Source organism: Dipodomys spectabilis, unplaced genomic scaffold (genome assembly GCF_019054845.1).
Source record: "Dipodomys spectabilis isolate Male_0828 unplaced genomic scaffold, ASM1905484v1 ptg000273l, whole genome shotgun sequence".
NCBI lineage: Eukaryota > Metazoa > Chordata > Mammalia > Rodentia > Heteromyidae > Dipodomys > Dipodomys spectabilis.
In genome coordinates this window covers 3,317,527-3,336,156 of record NW_024870950.1, presented here as the reverse complement: position 1 = coordinate 3,336,156, position 18,630 = coordinate 3,317,527, and the positions used below count along the sequence as shown (strand labels likewise).

Below are 18,630 nucleotides of genomic sequence, written 5' to 3'. Positions count from 1 at the left end.
AATATTTCACTAAGTACACCAGGCCATTTTTCAAAAACGTTGTGATATCATTGACTCCTGGGCATGTCAGTTGTAACAAATACATTTTTGCAATGATAATAATTTCTTGAAGGAAAGTGAAATCAAGATGCATCTTAAAAACAAAGATAGAATAACAGACTTGATAAAATAGAGCACAAAAAAGTGACCAATGAACCAGGTGCCGGTGGCTCACGCCTGTGATCCTAGCTCCTCAGGAGGCTGAGATCTGAGGATCGCAGTTCAAAGCCCACCCAGCCGGAAGTGTCTGAGACTCTTCAACTCACTACTGAAAAGCCAGACACAGAGCTATGGCTTGAGTGACTTGAGTTTAAAACACACACACACACAAACACACACAAAAGATTCAGGGATGGTGCCCGGGCCCCGAGTTCAAGCCCTGCGTGCAACACACACACACACACACACACACACACACACACATTAATGAGATTTTTCTATTTTGTTCTTGATCATAGAAGGATCAAACAAAACCACTGCAAATGCATGGTGGCAGTCTCTCCATTTTTGAGGAGGAGTCCCTGGACTCTGTGTGTGAGCACCCATTGGGGTGGAAATGACCCCGCAGAGAGGTCAGCTGAAGTTAGGAGCACTTGGACTCAGAGAAGAGGTGATCTTGATTTTCTTTTATTTATTTTAACTTTTGCAGACTAGTGATGGTCTCCTCTCTTTCTCCCCCCATTTCCGCATACAAGAAACGACGTGGAGCATCGTACAGCACAACGGCTCGGACCTGACCCGGGTCCGCAGCGCCCACCCCGAGCAGCCGCACGCCGGGGTCTTCCGGTACCCGGCCAGCGCGGAGCAGCTGCAGGCCACCATCCGCCAGGCCGAGCACTGCCAGCAGGAGCTTGCCTACTACTGCAAGAAGTCACGGCTGGTCGATCAGCAAGGTAGGGAAACTGAGGCAGCGCCCGCGGTTGGAGGAAGGGACCAGGCTGTGAGTCGCGGTTGCCGGTTCACCTCTGGGGAACGCTGAAAATTAGAACAAGTCATTGCAAACCGTCCAGTCAGGACCCAGCAAGATCCAGTCCAAATTCTCCATGGGGATTCCATTGTAAATAATAGTAATGATCATTCAATAATATTAGTACTGGGAGATGTATACTTTAATATCTAGGCAATATATGTGTTATTAATATATTTATATATAAAAACATTCCTATGTTACGTGGAACTACATGTATATATGTATATATGTGCATATATATGTAGAAACAAATACGTAAATATACACTTTATAGTATTTAGAATTTAATATTACTAAATATTCTTAATAATAATAATAATAATAATAATTATTGTTGTGTGCTGGTACACAATGAACTCAGGGCCTGAGGTCTGAGGCTAAGCTGTTTAATCGAGGCTGGTGCTCTACTTGAGCTATGACCCCTCCACTTCTGGCACTTTGCTGTTTAATTGGCAATAAAGAGTCTCACACACTTTTCTACCTGGGCTGGCTTTGAACCGTGACCCTCAGATCTCAGCCTCCTGAGGAGGTGGGATTACAGGCATGAGCCATAGCCCTTGGCAAATATCTCTTTTTATTCCTCTACACCCACCTCATCCTATGTATAATTTAATGTACACCCCCGAAAACAGGCTTACTCCTGGGGGTTGGGGCATGGGGAGTGTGGAGTCTAAACATGCCATTACTAAAGGAGTACGTTCTGTGACTGGAATGTACAGCGGTGACTGTAGTTAGTCACTAGGCAGGAAATTTGCTGGGAGAGAAGGTCTGAATACACATACATGCGTGTACACACACACCTACAGGAAGTGACAGATGTGACAGAATAGCATTGCCACCGTTTCTCCAGACACACCCACATCAAAACATCACACCATACCCAACTCATTGGATGTGTGCCTTTTTATTTTAAATCAGCTTTACTTACATAAAGTGAAAAATAAAGCAGAAAGGACCACCGTGACCAAAAAGGAACAAAGAGAAAACCCCACAATGCCCACATTGTGTGTGAGCGCAGCCCCCCCCCCCCCCCCCCCCCCCCCCCCCCCCCCCCCGCCACCTTGGGGTGATGGAAATGGCACAGAACTTGAAGGATTGCCTTCTTCAAGGCCCCTGCTGCTCGGGGACCTTCCAGCCACTGCTAAAGACAACGGTACATTCCAGCAGAAGGCTGTAGGAGCAAATGGATCATTGGTAATGACAGATTTATTTCATTTTTTTCAAGTCAATGACCCTCAGGGTGAGGACAGATAAATTGAATGGAGAGAGAGGGTCTCATTCAGACTCTGAGGTCTTGGGAAGAAACTCTAGGAGGAAGAAGAATGGGAAGAGGGCTGGATCTTCATGAAAGAGCAGTGTTCAGGTGGTAGTGACCTAGCTGAGGGCAAATATGAGAAGTGGTAGAAAAGGACATTGTCAGAGACTGGGTAGCTATGACCCAGTACCTGGTGAAGGACCCTGGGATGTATAGCTCATGAAGGACTTGGACTACAGTAGGTGGGTGCAGTATGCGTTCATGGATGCCTTCATATTAACTTTTCATTTCTGAATTCTCATGAGTTTTGAAATATATTCTTATATTTATTTCAATTATTTATTACTTTAAAAAAAAGTCTTGGATGCAACTAGAGACATTTATTTGGTACCTTGAAAACTTTCAGGGGGTGTCTATTTTATAGGAAGATCAAAGGTTTCGGGGTTAAAAAAGAGATTTAGTATTTAGGAAGAATTTATTTTCTCTTCCATCTATGAACACATAATCATTTAAGTGGTGGATTAAATATATCTGGTAAATGTTTCAAGTAGGCTTAACCTTTCAGTAATGAGTTAATCATGCAAGTATGAAGAATGATAAAGAGTCTTGATATTAATCACGTCATGTGTGACACAAGCTTCTTTTTTTCTTTTTTTAATTTCTTTTTTTTATTGTGAAAATACTGTGCAGAGGGGTTACAATTACACGAGCAAGATAATGATATTCCTTCCTCCCTTCCTTTCCTTCCCTCCTTTCCTTCTTTCCTTCTTTCCTTCCTTCCTTCCTTCCTTCCTTCCTTCCTTCCTTTCTTTCCTTCTTTTTTCTTCCTTCCTTCTTTCTTTCTTTCTTTTCTTTCTTTCTTTCCTTCTTTTTCTCTCTCCTTCCCTCCCTTCTTTTTCTCTCTCTGTCTTTCTCCCTTCTTCCCTCTCTCCCTCTTCCTTCTTGTAGTGAGAGAGGTTGTCAGAGGGATTATGTAATTGTTAAATTAAAATAAACGTGCACATTTGTATGCAAGGGATAAATAGCAAACATGGAAGCTTCTTAGTGGCGATTCTCAGATAACTTCAGGGTTTAAAAGTCCCCAGAAAAATGATCTGGCACCTCTGAGTTCCTGACCGATTCCATGTCACTTGCATTCTTCTCTCTCCCTCGTTCTGGAATGGCTGTGATTTGTCCTCTGAGCTTTTCTTCTTTCTAAGATGGATTGCCTACATGTCTCAGCTTGCTTTCTACAAATCTCGCCTAAATGTTCTGTCTGTTCTTTGTTCCAGTTCTGTGGCATCATGTTTAGTCTTAACTCTGAGAAGTAGCTGGTAGCAGAACATTTGTTGTAGAAAGAGATACATTTGGCTAAGGGAAACTTTTTTTTTCCTAGTGTTATATTTGCTTCAGGCTTAAAGATCTCTCAGTATTATTTCTGTAGTTTCAAAATAAATAGCCAGGCTGGTAAATGGAAGGAAGAAACCCGACTGCCAAATAAATCTTAAGTCATGACAAGAGAATGCAGCACCATGGCTAAGGTTAAAAAAATCAGCTAGCAGATCTTTAACCAATTTCCATCGTGAGATAACTTGGTGCTTTTACATAACATGCCACACTGTTTTAATGGGTGTTTCATATTCCCAATCAATTTTGCTTTCTTAGGGAATGACTACAGTTTATACAAACTTTTTTCAAAATGACTTTCAAAGAGATTGCATATATGAGGTACAATTAATACATTTTTTTTGACTCGTTTGCTAAGTTAAATAGAAACTACTGGTTTCTACTCAAGAGAAATATATATATATATATATATATATATATATGTATATAATTTAAGGCTAAATATTGACTTATTTTATTTTTAAAGCTTTTCTTGGAATACCTTTATGCCACAGCAACCTTTTGCTTTCTCCTTTTACTCTTTTCAATGACTTAGGAGTAATGGGGAGTATTCTGGGATGGAGGGGGTGGTCCCACTTCTCATTCCTGTCTTTCAGATGGAAGTCCTCTGAGCTGGTGGATTGGAAGGACCAATGAAACCCAGACTTACTGGGGAGGCTCCGTGCCGGAGCTCCAAAAATGTACTTGTGGCTTGGAAGGGACTTGTATTGATGCCCATTACCATTGTAACTGCGACGCAGACCGGAATGAATGGTGATCTTCTCATGTTTTCTTTATTCAAGAGAAAATCTAGGCTCTTAAATGAGTAATCGTAGTATGTATACAGCTAGGCAAGTACTTGGGTGGGTGAGCTCAAAGAAGAAGATAGATGAAGGTGTGTTTTGATGAAAAATACTTCAATCAATCAAATCCTCAATTTAAGAGCAAAGCCATGGGGGGGGTGGGAGGAGGTTCCTTGTCTGTAATAGGCCATACATTTATTTCATTTTCCTAATATGACAAATAGAGACATCTATTACATGGAAGTCAGTTTATTTACAGTGTCTCTGGAAACCTATGTATGAATAAGCATTCCATTATTTTCAAATGTATTTATAGTCAATCACAAAGGATAGCTCATCAATAATCTGTTTATATAAAAAATTTAAATATAAAACCCACTAATTTCTAACCATCACTTTTTGTGCAGGTTCTAGGCTTAAATTCAGGGCCTGGTTACTGTCCCAGGGCCTTTTCTCTTTTCTTCAAGGCTAGTGCTCTGCCACTTGAATCACACCTGCACTCCCAGCTTTTTAGTGGTTCATTGAAGATAAGAGTCCACGGACATTCCTGCCCGGGCTGGCTTTGAACTGTGACCCTTAGATCTCAGCCTCCTGAGTAGCTAGCAGTACAGGCATGAGCCACCAGCACCCAGCTCACTATTACTTCCTAACATTCCAGCTCAACCCCCTTCCCCCCTCTCCCTTTTATGGTGGTAAGGTACAGATCTCAAGACTAGTATAGCATTTGAATGGCAGGCACCATACCCAAGCCACAGGATGCTAGAACTCAAAGGTAACACAAACTTCTTGGGACAGAGGGATTTCAGGAATCACAGAGTTGGGGGAGGGAAGAATGACTGGAAATGGAGGAATTCCTTGGGGCTCCACTGAACAAACTCCTGCTACCACCCCCAGATTTTCAACAGCCCTTGCACAGAGAGTTATTTTTAAAAGGAAAACTGAACAAGTTATACTGAGATTTCTCTAATGACTACCAGAGAAGAGATGGTATGGAGAGTTAAAGTTCTGAGATGTCAGTCCATTCTGCTTATCATCTGGCTGACAGAAGACCCTCATCTTTCTTTACAGCAAATATCATGTCCCAGAAATGAGAGAAAAAGAACAAAAATGGAGAGAAAAATAGACATAGGGCAACCTAGTTAAGTATAAAACCAAGCACCTAAATTTATTGTGAAAAGGTTGTCATTTAATTACCTATGAAAACAATAATGAAATCACGGATCAATGACAGAATCCAGGATGTTCGCTGTGTATCATCCCAAACATTCAAAGTATTCTAGCAATCATTGAATGTTCCAAAAAAGAATAAACTTTGATCCAAAGTCAAGAAGTTAAAAGAAGTTATTATAAAGAAACCCCAGGGTACTCATGTTAAATTAGCAGGCAAAAACTTGGAAGCAACTATTATAAACATTTTTGAAGACTTCAAGGCAAAAATAATCATAAGCCAAGAAAGAATCATAAGCAAATAAATGAGAACTATTTTAAAGAAGAAAATGCAGATTTTAGAACAGCAAAGCACAATATCTGAAATGAAAAAGTCTAATAGAAATTCTCCAGGCTAAAGAGAAATAATATCAGGTGAACACTGAAATCTCCAGGAAGAATCAAAGAGAACAAGAAATCGTAAATATGTTTGTAAATCTAAAACACAGGGTTTAAGTTCTTAATTGCACAAATAAAATCCACGGAATAATTGTAAAGTGTATAACATTTGCATTTAAATATGTTAGGACAATTTCATACAGAACAAACATGGAGTGTATTGGTGTGTATGTGGTTGAGGAATGTTAAATAAATTGACTCATGGGAGAATTTTCAGACTTCTTTGTGGTAGTAGGGTTTGAATTCAGGGCTTGCTCTTGGTTATGTAGGTGCTCTACCACTTGAACCATGCATCCAGCTTGGCTTTTTGATGGTGCTTTTGAGAGTTTCGAGGTGTTAAGTGTTAAGGTGCTGGTGTTAAATCCCAGTCCTCCAGCTCTTGGTCTTCTGAGTAGCTAAGGTTATGTGTCTGAATTATGGATATTCAGCTTTTAAGGTTTTTATGTTTAAAATACAGACTTGATTTTATTTTTAGGCCAGCCTGCATTACAGTTCTCTTTATGCTTCTCATATAGCTGGGATGAGAAACACATAATACCACAGCTGGCTTTTATTGGTTGAGATGGGGGTGAGGGGAAGCGGTCTCCCTAATTTTTGCCTAGGCTGGCCTCAAACCAGGATCCTCCAGTTTTCTGCCACCTGAGTAATTAGGATTACAAGTGTGAACCATTGTGCCCAGCCCATTTTGATGTTGTTTTCCATCATAAAATATGAGTAGACTGTCATACACAGTAGATGTATTTTCACTTTATAAAGAAAACATTAAAATTCAAAGGGAAACACGTGGTACAGGGAAAAATAACAAGAAACAAAACAAAATGCTAAACCTATAAACATACGATCAGTCATTGTTCAAAACTTTAGTGAATTAACTTTTTTCAGCAAAGGTAGAAAAGAGTCTTCTGAATTAAAAACAAATCCCCTGCTTTATTCTAATTTTAACATATGCTACATTTACTATTGTGAATTTTAATATGTACAAGAAGATCTTTAACTTACCATGATTTCAGTGTTCTGAGATGAGCAATTGGGTCATTGTTTTCTTGTTCGTATGCAAATATAGCTAAAAACATCTTGGTTTTGAAATGCAGTGGAAGTTGTTGTTCATTTAAAAATTACCAGAATAAGCCAGGCACTGGTGGTAGCTTGTGCCTATAATCCTAGCTACTCATGAGGCTGAGATCTGAGGATTGTGGTTTGAAAACAGCCTGGTGAAGGAAAGTCTCTGAGACTCTTATCTCCAATAAACCACTCAAAAAAGAAGCCAGAAGTAGTGCTGTGGCTCAAGTGGTAGATCACTTGCCTTGAGCAAAAGAAGCTCAGAGATAGCAGAGCCCAGGCCCAGAGTTCAAGCCCCAGGACTGGCAAAAAGTAAATCAATAAATAAATAAAATTACCAGAGTTATTTTAATAATGTTGCTACTTTTTTAATTTTTAGGACGAACGACACTGGATTCCTTTCTTATAAAGAACATCTACCGGTAACAAAGATTGTGATTACAGACACTGGGCGGCCACATTCAGAAGCAGCTTATAAACTGGGGCCTCTGCTGTGCAGGGGAGATAGTAAGTGATGCATGAAAGCATGCTGGGAAGTGACCCGAGGAAAGACCTTCGCGTGCACATCTTATGTCTGTCATCTGGTAACCCTCCAGGCTTCCCTCAGGAGAACATAGAAGCACCGGGATACATAGTTCAGTCAGTCATTCAATGAATGCCTTTGATAAATTGGGTGGTGGTGGGAAAGCTTGTTGGAATGCTGAGAGAAAAGATGGTTGGGTTGTACCTTCTGACCGGTCCATGAGTGCATTCCAGGACCCTTAAATTAGTACTCACTTTGTTATGAATTCCTGGGAACCTTCAACTGGTAAGCCTGGCAGGCAGGGAGGGGGGCTGAGGAGGTGGTAAACTTAGGCCATCGGTAGGATCAAATGCCAGTTAGATCAAACATATTTCATCTTAGTCTCTTATTAATTTTTTAAATCAAGTTGTGTGCAAGAGAATTGACTTTAAACTAGTGAGACCTACTGTTATGTTTATTCAGTATATTAGCATCTAAAGCAGAATTTTTAAAATTCATCCATCATAGTTTATACACAAAATGCACACAGACAGACATACACATAGGCACACACATGTGTGCTTTATATATACAATGTGTATCACACAGACATGAATACACACATACACATATGTTCTCAATAAGTGCTCAAATGAGCAAGTATATCTTGTCCATAGATTGTTAACCACTCTGAAATCATTTAGCTGAGAGGTAGGAGCATTAATTATATATGCTTTTAGTATTTCCAGAACCTAAAATAGAAATTGAAGAAAAATGTGTTTACCTTAAAGCATACCTTAAGCTGGGCACCAGTGGCTCACGCTTGTAATCCTAGCTACTCAGGAGGCTGAGATCTGAGGATCACGGTTCAAAGCCAGCTTGGACAAGAAACTCTGGAAGACTCTTATCTCCAATAAACCACCAGAAAACCGGAAGTGGTGCTGTGGCTCAAAGTGGTAGAAAGCTTGCCTTGAACCAAAAAGCTTAGAGACAGAGTCCAGGCACTGAGTTCATTCCCCAAGACTGCCAAAAGAGAGAGAGAGAGGGAGAGAGAGGGAGAGGGAGAGGGGGGAGAGAGGGAGGAAGAGCAAGTGAGGGAGGGGAAGAGAGAGAGAGGGAGAGGGAGAGGGGGAGAGAGGGAGAGAGGGAGGGAGGAGAGAGAGAGAGGGAGGGAGGGGTGGGAGGGAGAGGTACCTTAAAATATCATCCCAAGATCTCAGCACGCAGGAACAGCATAGATCTCACAATTTTGTAGATAGGAGCAGATTTGTAGAAAAGCGAAGCTGATATTAGCCTATAAAAATTATCTGTATACATTGTATACACTGGCTGGCTATCACGTCCGCCTTCCTCCCAACCTCCATCTCTGGTGTGGGTCTCCTGTCTTTCCCGTCCTGCCACAGGCCCATCATCACACGGATATTTCATGTAGACGCAAATGGTGTGCACACAGATGAGCTAGGCCTCAGCATTACTTGGAAGCATCTTCAAGTCAGAGGAGCCATGCAGAGACGGAGTGGTGTGATCTAACTGATGTTTGAGTGAGATTGAGCAGGCTAGAGTCAAAGCTAGGAGCCTGGGTATAAGACCATGTTATTAACTCAGCAGCGAGACTAGGGTCGCTTGGCTCAGAGCCTTCGTGGTGATATGGAAGTCATTCTAAACGGAGGATCAATCCAATTTGCTAATGTATTGGTGTAAATCTCAAGAAAGAAAAGTCAACAGTGGCAGGAAGGTGTTTTGGTGTCAAGGGACAGAGTTGGGTGGGCAAAGATTGTCTCCGGGGTGAAGGCATGTCAGTGGGGCGCTTTGGAGCTCACTCTCTGGATCTGTTCAGGCTGAGACGCCATTAGATCCTCAAATAAAGATATGGAGATGCCACTTTGAGATTTCCAGGCTTCTGAAATATATTCCTATATCACATATATGCATATATGTATAGAAGTAATAAACTAGCTGGAGTTATTGTGGCTGGAGAAATTCAAAACCAGGGCCTTGGGACATTCCCACAGTGATAGAATGAGGTGATCATGAGGAAGAAGAAAAGAAGATGGAGAATTTCTAATTGTTGAGGACAAAGGCAGGAGTGTTTAAGTATCTGGACTCCAAGTGGAGAGGATGCTTCTAGAAGGTGAGGACAGCGACCTGTGGGGATTGGTGTGGAGGAGGGGAGATAGCAGGTAGCAGAGATCTGGAGGAGGCGGCAGAGCTAGCCAGAGGCCGGTGAGAGGAGGCAGGGAGAGGCCACATGGCCAGGCGGGAACATCTCTTCTATTTTGATTTTCTATTCCCCAGAACAACTTTTCCATGTGTTTTTCTTCCCTGGTAGAAGGTCAGGGACAAGAAGCAGAATGTTTTTGTGCTTGGGAAAGCTGTAAAATCATTCTCCAAGAACACAAGACTCATAATGGAGAAAATAAGGAGCTAGTGTGTGATTGAAGAGTAGCCTTTAACGTCCACCTTTGCCATGATGTTATGTCTCACATGTGTTCACATATGAAATTCTTTAAGAGATGTGTCTACTCATCTCCAACCACATATAAAGACTGCAGCTAAGTCCTACAGGCAATAAGGAGCTATGAACTAAGGAGCTATGAACTAAGAAGTCAATTATGAATAATTTACTAGCTCTTATTTTTGAATGATTATGGTCAAGTCAAATAATTTAATTAATTAATATATAAATGTAATATCTGGACATGGAAAAATTCAGTGTGTTTAATTGAAAACATATACTTTAACATACGTATGCAAATACCAAAAGATACTAAAGACTATTTTACCATTCAGAGTACTTGAAAAATCTTTTCAAAAGAAGGATAATAATCTGAATGTCAAGTTCCTTTTGACTTTATCCATGTCGATAAAGCGGTGACACTTTTACTAGAGTCTGGTCAATGAAAGGTCTTAATTATACTGACATTTGTTGTATTTTTTTCTCAGAGCAGAATGACTCCACTTTTGTTGTTTGAAAACCTGCATTGGGTTATAGCTGGTCTATTGGTGGTTGTTGCTCTTCTCTAAAGGATTTCTGAACTTTATTGATAGCTATGCATGTTAATGAAGGGAATCTATGTTAGGTTGACCAGATTTATCTTTAATGATCAGATATTCCTCTTTGTGTGTTATAATCCCATCATTTGCTTCAAGCAAAGGACACTGAACAGTTGTAAGGCTCTCCCTGGGAACCTAACACAACTCCATAGCTTCGTCTCAACCTTATTCTGGAATGACCAGAGCTTAATGAAACCCCAAATTTAAATAAGCTTCCCTCACCCCATTTTCTCTTTTGTAGACCGTCATATACCAAGACAAAAGGTAAAAGGATGTTCGCTCCAAAATTCTGTTCTTCTAGACTCTTCTAAATTAATAGTGTGTCTTTGGAGAATGGAAATGTATACACAGTTGTCATTAATACAAAAACAGTTTTATATAAAACGAATACAAGAATAATGATAAGGAATATATTCTTCAGGGATTGTGTATAAAATTCTTTTAGTCTGAGGACATTATTATTATTAATTATTATTTTGATGTGGGTCCTGGGACTTGAACTCAGAGTCTGGGAGCTGTCCTTGAGCTTTTGTGCTCAAGGCTAGTGCTCTGCCACTTGAGCCACGGCTCCATTTCTGCCTTTTTTTTTGGGTGGTTAACTGGAGATAGAAGTCTCATGGACATTCCATCCTGGGCTGGTTGTGAACCACGATCCTCAGATCTCAGCCTCCTGAGTAGGTAGGATTTCAGGTGTGAGCCACTGCCTCCCGGCTCTCTGCATCATAGGAGGTATTTGTCATATAACCTCACTGAAGGGGTGGAGGGAAGAGAGAGGAGAGAATGTTTTCCACTATTCGGCCATTGACGGACACCTTTCTGTGACCACAGACTGTAATTATCTTCTGTCAGATTTCATGTGCTTCACTCGCAGTGCGCTGTATGGATTTCTAGTGAGATTCATAAATAGTTGAAACCAGTCATAGGGGTTCTAGAAAGAGGAAATAGTGTTACATCCAATCAATACATAGGTTTTTCTGTTCTAATCACATAGCGTGTAATTAATCGTGCGATTTTATTTCTGAAGAGATCTGTATTTCCAGTCTATTTTTAACAATTCATAAATACTTAGAAGATGCATTTAATGGCTAAATATGCCTTACATCAGTACCTGGACATTTCTAAAAATTTTGACTATTTAAGCAAGGATTCTAATTGCTTCTTCCTTCAATTGCTGCCTCTAGGCACGCCCTAGGAAAGCAATCATCTACTTTCTTTCTCTGTAAGTCTATTCATTTCAAAAGGTTGTTCTGTTCATGAGAAAACTAGAAGTTTAGCACAACATTTATTTTTAAGAAGTACATATGTTAACGTAGTACTAAATTAAATTTTCTAAATGGGCTTTTAAAAAAAGAAATCTGAATATATGGAATCAAAAAGTGTATCACCCACTTCTATGTAAATAAGTCGATGAATCCTGTTTCTTTATTTCTAAGTGTGTGCATATATACACACAATGAATTATATGTGTATATAATTTGTATGTCAATGAATATACATAAAATAATATCTTTACATATATATAATGGAATTTAGTCATCCATTAGGAAGAATAGCATGTCATTTTCAGGAAAGTGATATGGCCCTAGGAAAATCTATATTGAGTAAAGGTAGGCTCAGGGAGGCAAAGGGTGTATGTTTTCTCTCCTTTGTGGAAGTTAAACCTAAAATATAAACATTTATGAAGACACATACATATGCATATGACACGTGTATATTCAGATGAGATCGGGCGCATTCAGGGTGGTATGGCCGTGGACAACACGTGTATATTCAAATGGACAGTAGTATGTTATGGGGAGGAGTAAGCTTCCCTGGTGAAACTCTTTTGAACATGTTGTAACTAGGGGTAGGGGAAGCAGGGTATAAGGGGAGGGAGGATGGGTGGGAAGAGGAATGGTGGGTAAAAATTGCTCCAGTACTCAGTGTGTGCATTGTGAATGTGGAGCCAGGAAGTGGGTGTGGTCTAGCTGGGGCAGGGGACAGGAAGATGGGGGAGGGTGGTGGGAGGGCTGATGCCCATCAACACGTATTGAACACATGGAAAGACCTGGGACCTTGAACCCTCTTTGTACAACCATTTGAAGATAATAGTACAAAGAGAGAAAGATCCCCCAAAGAATGAGTCACAAAGTCAACTAGAAAAAAAAAAAAAACTCCACAGGATGGTGTTGCCAAAGGATTTTCAAGTCTCTAGTGCCCTATATTGTATTTAATTGAAAATATATAGATTGTTAACCATTTAATTATTACTAAGTACTGATTGCTGAGGATAATGCCTCCTGATGTGTTTTTGTTGGGATGAAAGAAGATGTTTGTGGTCCCTTGACAACAATCCACACAGTATGAGATTGGATTCAGATCAGCTCCTGGGGTCACCTGAGGGAATTTCAAACCCCCCAATCCACGGAATCATTTTCAAGGACCTGATATTACTGTCTGTAGAGTTACTCTTTATCCCCTCCTCCCCCTCTCCTAGTTCCCCAGGTCATGTAAATATTGGCCTTGGCTTCCTTGATAATTGTCTTGAATTAACAGCAATTTCTTAAGCTCATAAAATGTCCTTACCTCATTTCTTTACCTATTGAGAATCTGTGAAATAAGGTTGGCTCACTAAACAAAAACATACTATTATGGGTATGAGCGTGCGGTAGATACCTCAAGAAACAAATTGTTTTCATTACTAGAAGAGCATTCATTGAACAGAAAACAGCAATTCAAAGAATTGCTCTTCTGCTCCAAGCAGTCCCCTGAAGGCCTCCAAAGATGCTTTCCGAACTACTTTGGTATAATATGAAACAAATGAAATGTTCTTTATATTAATATTCTCTAATTTAAACCCTGTAAGAAATTCTGAATGCTGCTTGTATAATCACACAAAATAAGATTGAATAGCACTCCCTAAGTTAAAGTTATAGCTTTATTTTCATTTCCCCATATGACATTTCAAGAGCAAACCGTGTCAATACCTATCAAGTTGATCAGGTAAGAACTGTTAGAAACACAAATGTTATTATCTTCTTTGATTTGCATTCTTTTTGTGAGCTCACATAGAAATAGCTAAGGAAAGGTCATAAGGAAGAGACTTCATAGAATTCAGGTAATATACAGTTTGATTTGTCCCGAAAGAAAAAGAAATCTTTTGAAGATTCTCTGATGAATAAACTCAGCTCTTAAATTGTTCACTTGTGAATTAACTTTTGATTTCCCTTTCGAATCAGGTCTGCAAGAAAAAATAGAGTAAATAAATAGATAATAAGTGGTCTGATTTAGATTTTAGCAGAATAATATAATCTAGGGGACGTGTAGAATCAGACTCAAGTTTGTAATTTTTGTCTAGCTCGGTATCTGCTTTTGGCTGATAGAACAAACTGTTGTTCTGAAATTGTGGCTTTGGACTCCAGAGGATCAGTTCATCTGCTGGGGAGATGATTTCAACACAGAATTTAATCAGGGTTGGGTGTGAGCAGAGGCAGTTGCTTAAACCTAAAAATGGCATTACTAGTTGATGTGCCCAGAATTTGCTGTTGACAGCCACAATGCACAGCTCATTTCTCTAATAATTCTCCCTACCAACTACATCTTTCCAGCTGTACTTCATTCCTGTCAGCAACTGCCACTGCATTTATAATTCCATATTTTCTCCTATATATAGCACCCATAATATATTTTTTTCCCCAAAGGAAAGTTGCAGATATCGACAAAAACAGTCTGAAAAAAAGTGAAAATAAAAGGTTGTACTTGAGCCAGACCCAGTGGCTCATGGACAGCTAATATTGGGGGTGTCATAGTTGAGGCCAGCTGGGCCAAAAAGAGAGAAGGGAAAGAAAATGAAAGAGAAAAGATTCATAAGGTGCCATCCCAACTTTAAAACAAAGCTGGGCTGTGGCAGTGTGTGCCTGTCCTCCCAAATCTAAGAGGAAGCATAAATAGGAGGAGCATGGTTCCGATCAACCTGGACAAAAAGGAGATCCTGTCTATATTAGCACAAAGAACTAAGGGTGGATCAAATGGGAGAGAGCGTGAATGATTAGTAAGCCTGAGACACTGAGCTCAACCCCCAGTGCCAAGCAAAACAAGACAAAGGTTGTATTTGGACAGTAACTATAATTAGCTTTAAGGTCAACATAATTCTTTGCAGATTTGTTGTTGTTGAGACTTTTTGAGAATATTTTTTCGTTTACTTCGCTCTCTGTGTGTGTGTGTCTGTGTGTGTATGTGTTGTGTGTGTGTGTGTGTCTGTGTGTAGACATGTATGTATGCTGGTACTGTGCCTTGAACTCAGGACCTCGCTCAATGATGGTGCCCTACCACTTGAGCAACACCTCTACTTCCATTTTTTTGCTGGTTGATTGGAGATAAGCGTCTCCCAGACTTTTCTGTCTGGTCTGGCTTTGAACCTAGATCCTCAGATGTCAGCCTCCTGAATAGTTGGGATTACGGGTGTGAGCCATCCATTTACATGATTCTTACCCACAAAGTGACGGATGACTTTGAACGAGGAGAGCATTTGCCAGGGAATAGCAGCGCCACACAGAGGAAGTCGGTCTTGCTCTGTAATTAGATGAGGATATTTAGAATGTAATCTTGGTTTAAAAAGAAATCTGAAGGCCCATCTTATGTGTGTGTGTGTTAGAACAAAAAAACAGTGTGAGCTTCTTTAAGGGTTTAGTTAGTCAAAGCAAGTGGGTGTTTACATTTTCAAATTATAAAAGAATTAACCTATTACAGCTCGGCATGTTCTTAAAAATATGACTTTGGAGGAGCTTGGTATTTCAAGTGGGACTGCGTTTCCTTCTATTGCGATCATTTCTGCAGTGATAATTCTTGTCCTGGGTTGAAAATAATTCAGGGTTGTAATTTCTGTGAAATTTCTCTTCCTGTATGCAAGCCTTGTATTCTGCACAGTTCATAGTAAAATCTAAAGCACTTTTGCGTGACTAAACAATGTTCTACATAGAAAAAAAACAGCTAAGTAGAAAAAGTATTATTACTGTACATCATTCATGGTCGGTTGTGAATTTGTTCTTCACCTTTTTCTTTTCCTCTCTCTCTCTCTCTCAAACAGGATCCTTCTGGAATTCAGCGTCCTTCAATACTGAGGCTTCGTACCTTCATTTTCCAACTTTCCAGGGAGAGATTAGTGCTGATGTATCTTTCTTTTTTAAGACAACAGCCCTATCTGGAGTCTTTTTAGAGAACCTGGGAATTACTGATTTTATACGGATAGAGCTACGCTGTAAGTTCCCTCCCCACAGACGTCTATGAGAGACTACCATTCCATAGGAAATCCTTTGACTAATTTTTAAGGAACTCACCTTCCTACTTTATCAGCTAAATATTTTCATTGAATCCCCTTGAAGGAATTCTGCATAACGACATCTTTTGTGGGAGAAAAATGACGTGATTTTTCAACACCAGATCAGTTGGGAAAATTATGGATATTCTGTAGTAACAAGTGAAGAGTTGAAATTCAAGTAATTAAAAATGTAAAAACTCAATTTTTCAGATGACTACAAAATTACAGATGCATCTTGCATGCCTAGAAAAACATATGAATCTTAAGACACAGAATCAAGTATTTTTACGTCACATCCCTGGTGGTCTATTTAGTTTTTGTGCCTTGGCTTAAGTAGTATTGTTTTAATAATAAACTTATTAATCATTATTATTATTATTAATTCATTATTAATTAACTCAGATTTTTTTTCCTGTCAGTCCTGGAGCCTGAACTCTGGGCCTAGGCACTGTTCTGAACTTTGGGATCAAAACTAGTGCTCTACCTTAGCCACAGCTCCCTTTTGGAGATGAATTGAAGAGTCTCATGGACTTTCCTGCCTGAGTTGGCCTCCAACTGTGGTCCTCAGGTCTCAGCCTCCTGAGTATGTGTGATTATAGGCATGAGCCCCCAGTGCTCAGGAGACAAAGTTCTTAAACCATATTTCCTCCTCCTCTCCTCCCAGACATTAATCTGTCTTACTGTTCCAGTCTCCATCAGAACTTCCATTTCTCCCAGGTTGCCGTTGACTCCTAGGATAGCACTGTCTCTCTGTTTGATGGTGGTTCTTCCCATGTAGCCACTGGAACAATCTTCACATCTGCTTATCTGCAGCTCCGACCACGGTAACCTTTTCCTTCGACGTGGGCAACGGGCCCTTCGAGATCTCGGTGCAGTCGCCCACCCGCTTCAATGACAACCAGTGGCACCACGTCCGGGTCGGCAGGAACATGAAGGAGGCGTCCCTCGAGGTGGACCAGCTCTTGCCCAAGACACAACCGGCCCCGGCCGATGGCCACGCTCTCCTGCAGCTCAACAGCCAGCTCTTCGTGGGTAAGTCCTCCCAGGGAGCCATCCTCCACCTGCTTGTGCCAGGGGCCATGCAGAGATAGGCCCCCAATAGAGTGGACAGCAAGCAGCAGCCAGCGTGCCCTGGCTCAGACGGGGCAGCGGAGGCTCGGAAGAACTGACTGGGTGGCTGTGGAACTGGGAAGACGGGGGGATGAGTGGGGTTGGAAGAGGCGGGGGAGGATGATGAAAGGGGTGATGCTGATCAAGATGCTTTGTGCTCATAAACGGACACGTGTGGAGCTAAACACAAGCCAGCTCCTTTGGGGGCTGGGAAGGTGGCTCAGTGGTCGAGTGCTCGTCTAGCATGCATGCGGCCCTGGGTTCGATGCCTCAGTGCCACATACACGGTAAAAGCCAGAGGTGGCGCTGTGGCTCAGGTGGTAGAGTGCTAGCCTTGTGCACTGAGAGGCTCAGGGACAGTGCTCAGGCCCTGAGTTCAAGCCCCAGGACCAGCAAAAACACAAAAACAAAACAAAGAAAAATCTCCCTTGGACAACTACTTAAAGCTAATAAAATGATACTAATAAAAAAATCCACCCAGCAAATAAGATTGGAATTCCTGAGTCCACATACCTACCTGCTTCATATGACAGAGTCTGGTTTGTTTGCTAATGGTTTTGGTATGATTTTGTCAATAGCCAGAATTGAGCTCCTGTCCCAGAATCAAAGAGCCTTCCTTGTGATCCAGTGTTAGTGGTGCGCATGCCTGTCCCGTGCAGCACCTAAAGCATGCTACTAACAGGAAAGAAAAATAGGAGCAGAGTACCAAGCCCCCTCTCACCACTGCTACTAGCTCCACCTCATTTCCTTCCCCTCTTCTGAGAACCTGCCAGAGATCAATAGCCAGGTGTTGCTTTGTTTTCTGAACCTGTTTAGTTGTCATTTATAGTGATGGGGGAAATTTTCTTCCCCTTCTGTCCCCCACAATGGATTTGTTTTCCTTAGTGTCTTTGCTAATTACTTCATAGAACCTATGAACCATGCAGTTCAAAGAACCATCTCCCATTTGATCACTGCTAATAGATGCATTTTAATGTAAATAGAGGCCTCAAAACACTATAAAACAGGATAAATGAGGAACCATCAGAAATCATATTTTCAATATTTTCAGGAGCTATATATAGACCAGAATGTGTCAGCTCCTGATTATACCTTCTGTTGCCCGACAACCTAGTCTTATTAGCTCTCTTACTGCTGGAAATGAAGCTTGTTTATAACATAGTTGACAACGCCATATTCAGGACTCCTAATATATTTTGTTACTTATTACTTTTATGATTTATTCTTTCTTTTACTCCAAAGGTATTTAATGAATAAGGCACTGTGAGAGACAATCTAATCGTGATGGTCTGGCTACTCCACAGGCTTATTTAAGGGCATAGAAATAATAAAGAATACTTGAGAAGAAATATATAGCTTTTCTTTTAATACCAGGCTAGCAGCTGGGTCAGGAAATTGTCATAGATATTTCTCCGATTCACAAAAAAGGGAGGGGAGAAAAAAAAGGGGGCCACAACGAAAAGTATGGCAATTTAAAATCTGCCAGTGTCTTGGAAATAGCCTTTACTATTCTAGGAAATTGAGAGAGCTGAAATTGTCCTCGAATTTTTCAGTGAAATATGCAGCCATTTG

At 40.6% G+C, this 18,630-nt stretch overlaps 1 protein-coding gene across 1 annotated transcript in view; it reads left to right on the top strand.

Annotated features, from left to right (window-relative positions):
• Positions 1 to 18,630, top strand: part of Cntnap4 (contactin associated protein family member 4) — a 184,470-nt gene that overhangs the window by 129,690 nt on the left and 36,150 nt on the right. Inside the window, exons 12-16 of the mRNA XM_042700954.1 lie at positions 735 to 932; positions 4,247 to 4,403; positions 7,476 to 7,603; positions 15,718 to 15,888; positions 16,762 to 16,980. Coding sequence (XP_042556888.1) covers positions 735 to 932; positions 4,247 to 4,403; positions 7,476 to 7,603; positions 15,718 to 15,888; positions 16,762 to 16,980 — 873 coding nt within the window. The remainder of the gene's footprint in view (positions 1 to 734; positions 933 to 4,246; positions 4,404 to 7,475; positions 7,604 to 15,717; positions 15,889 to 16,761; positions 16,981 to 18,630) is intronic.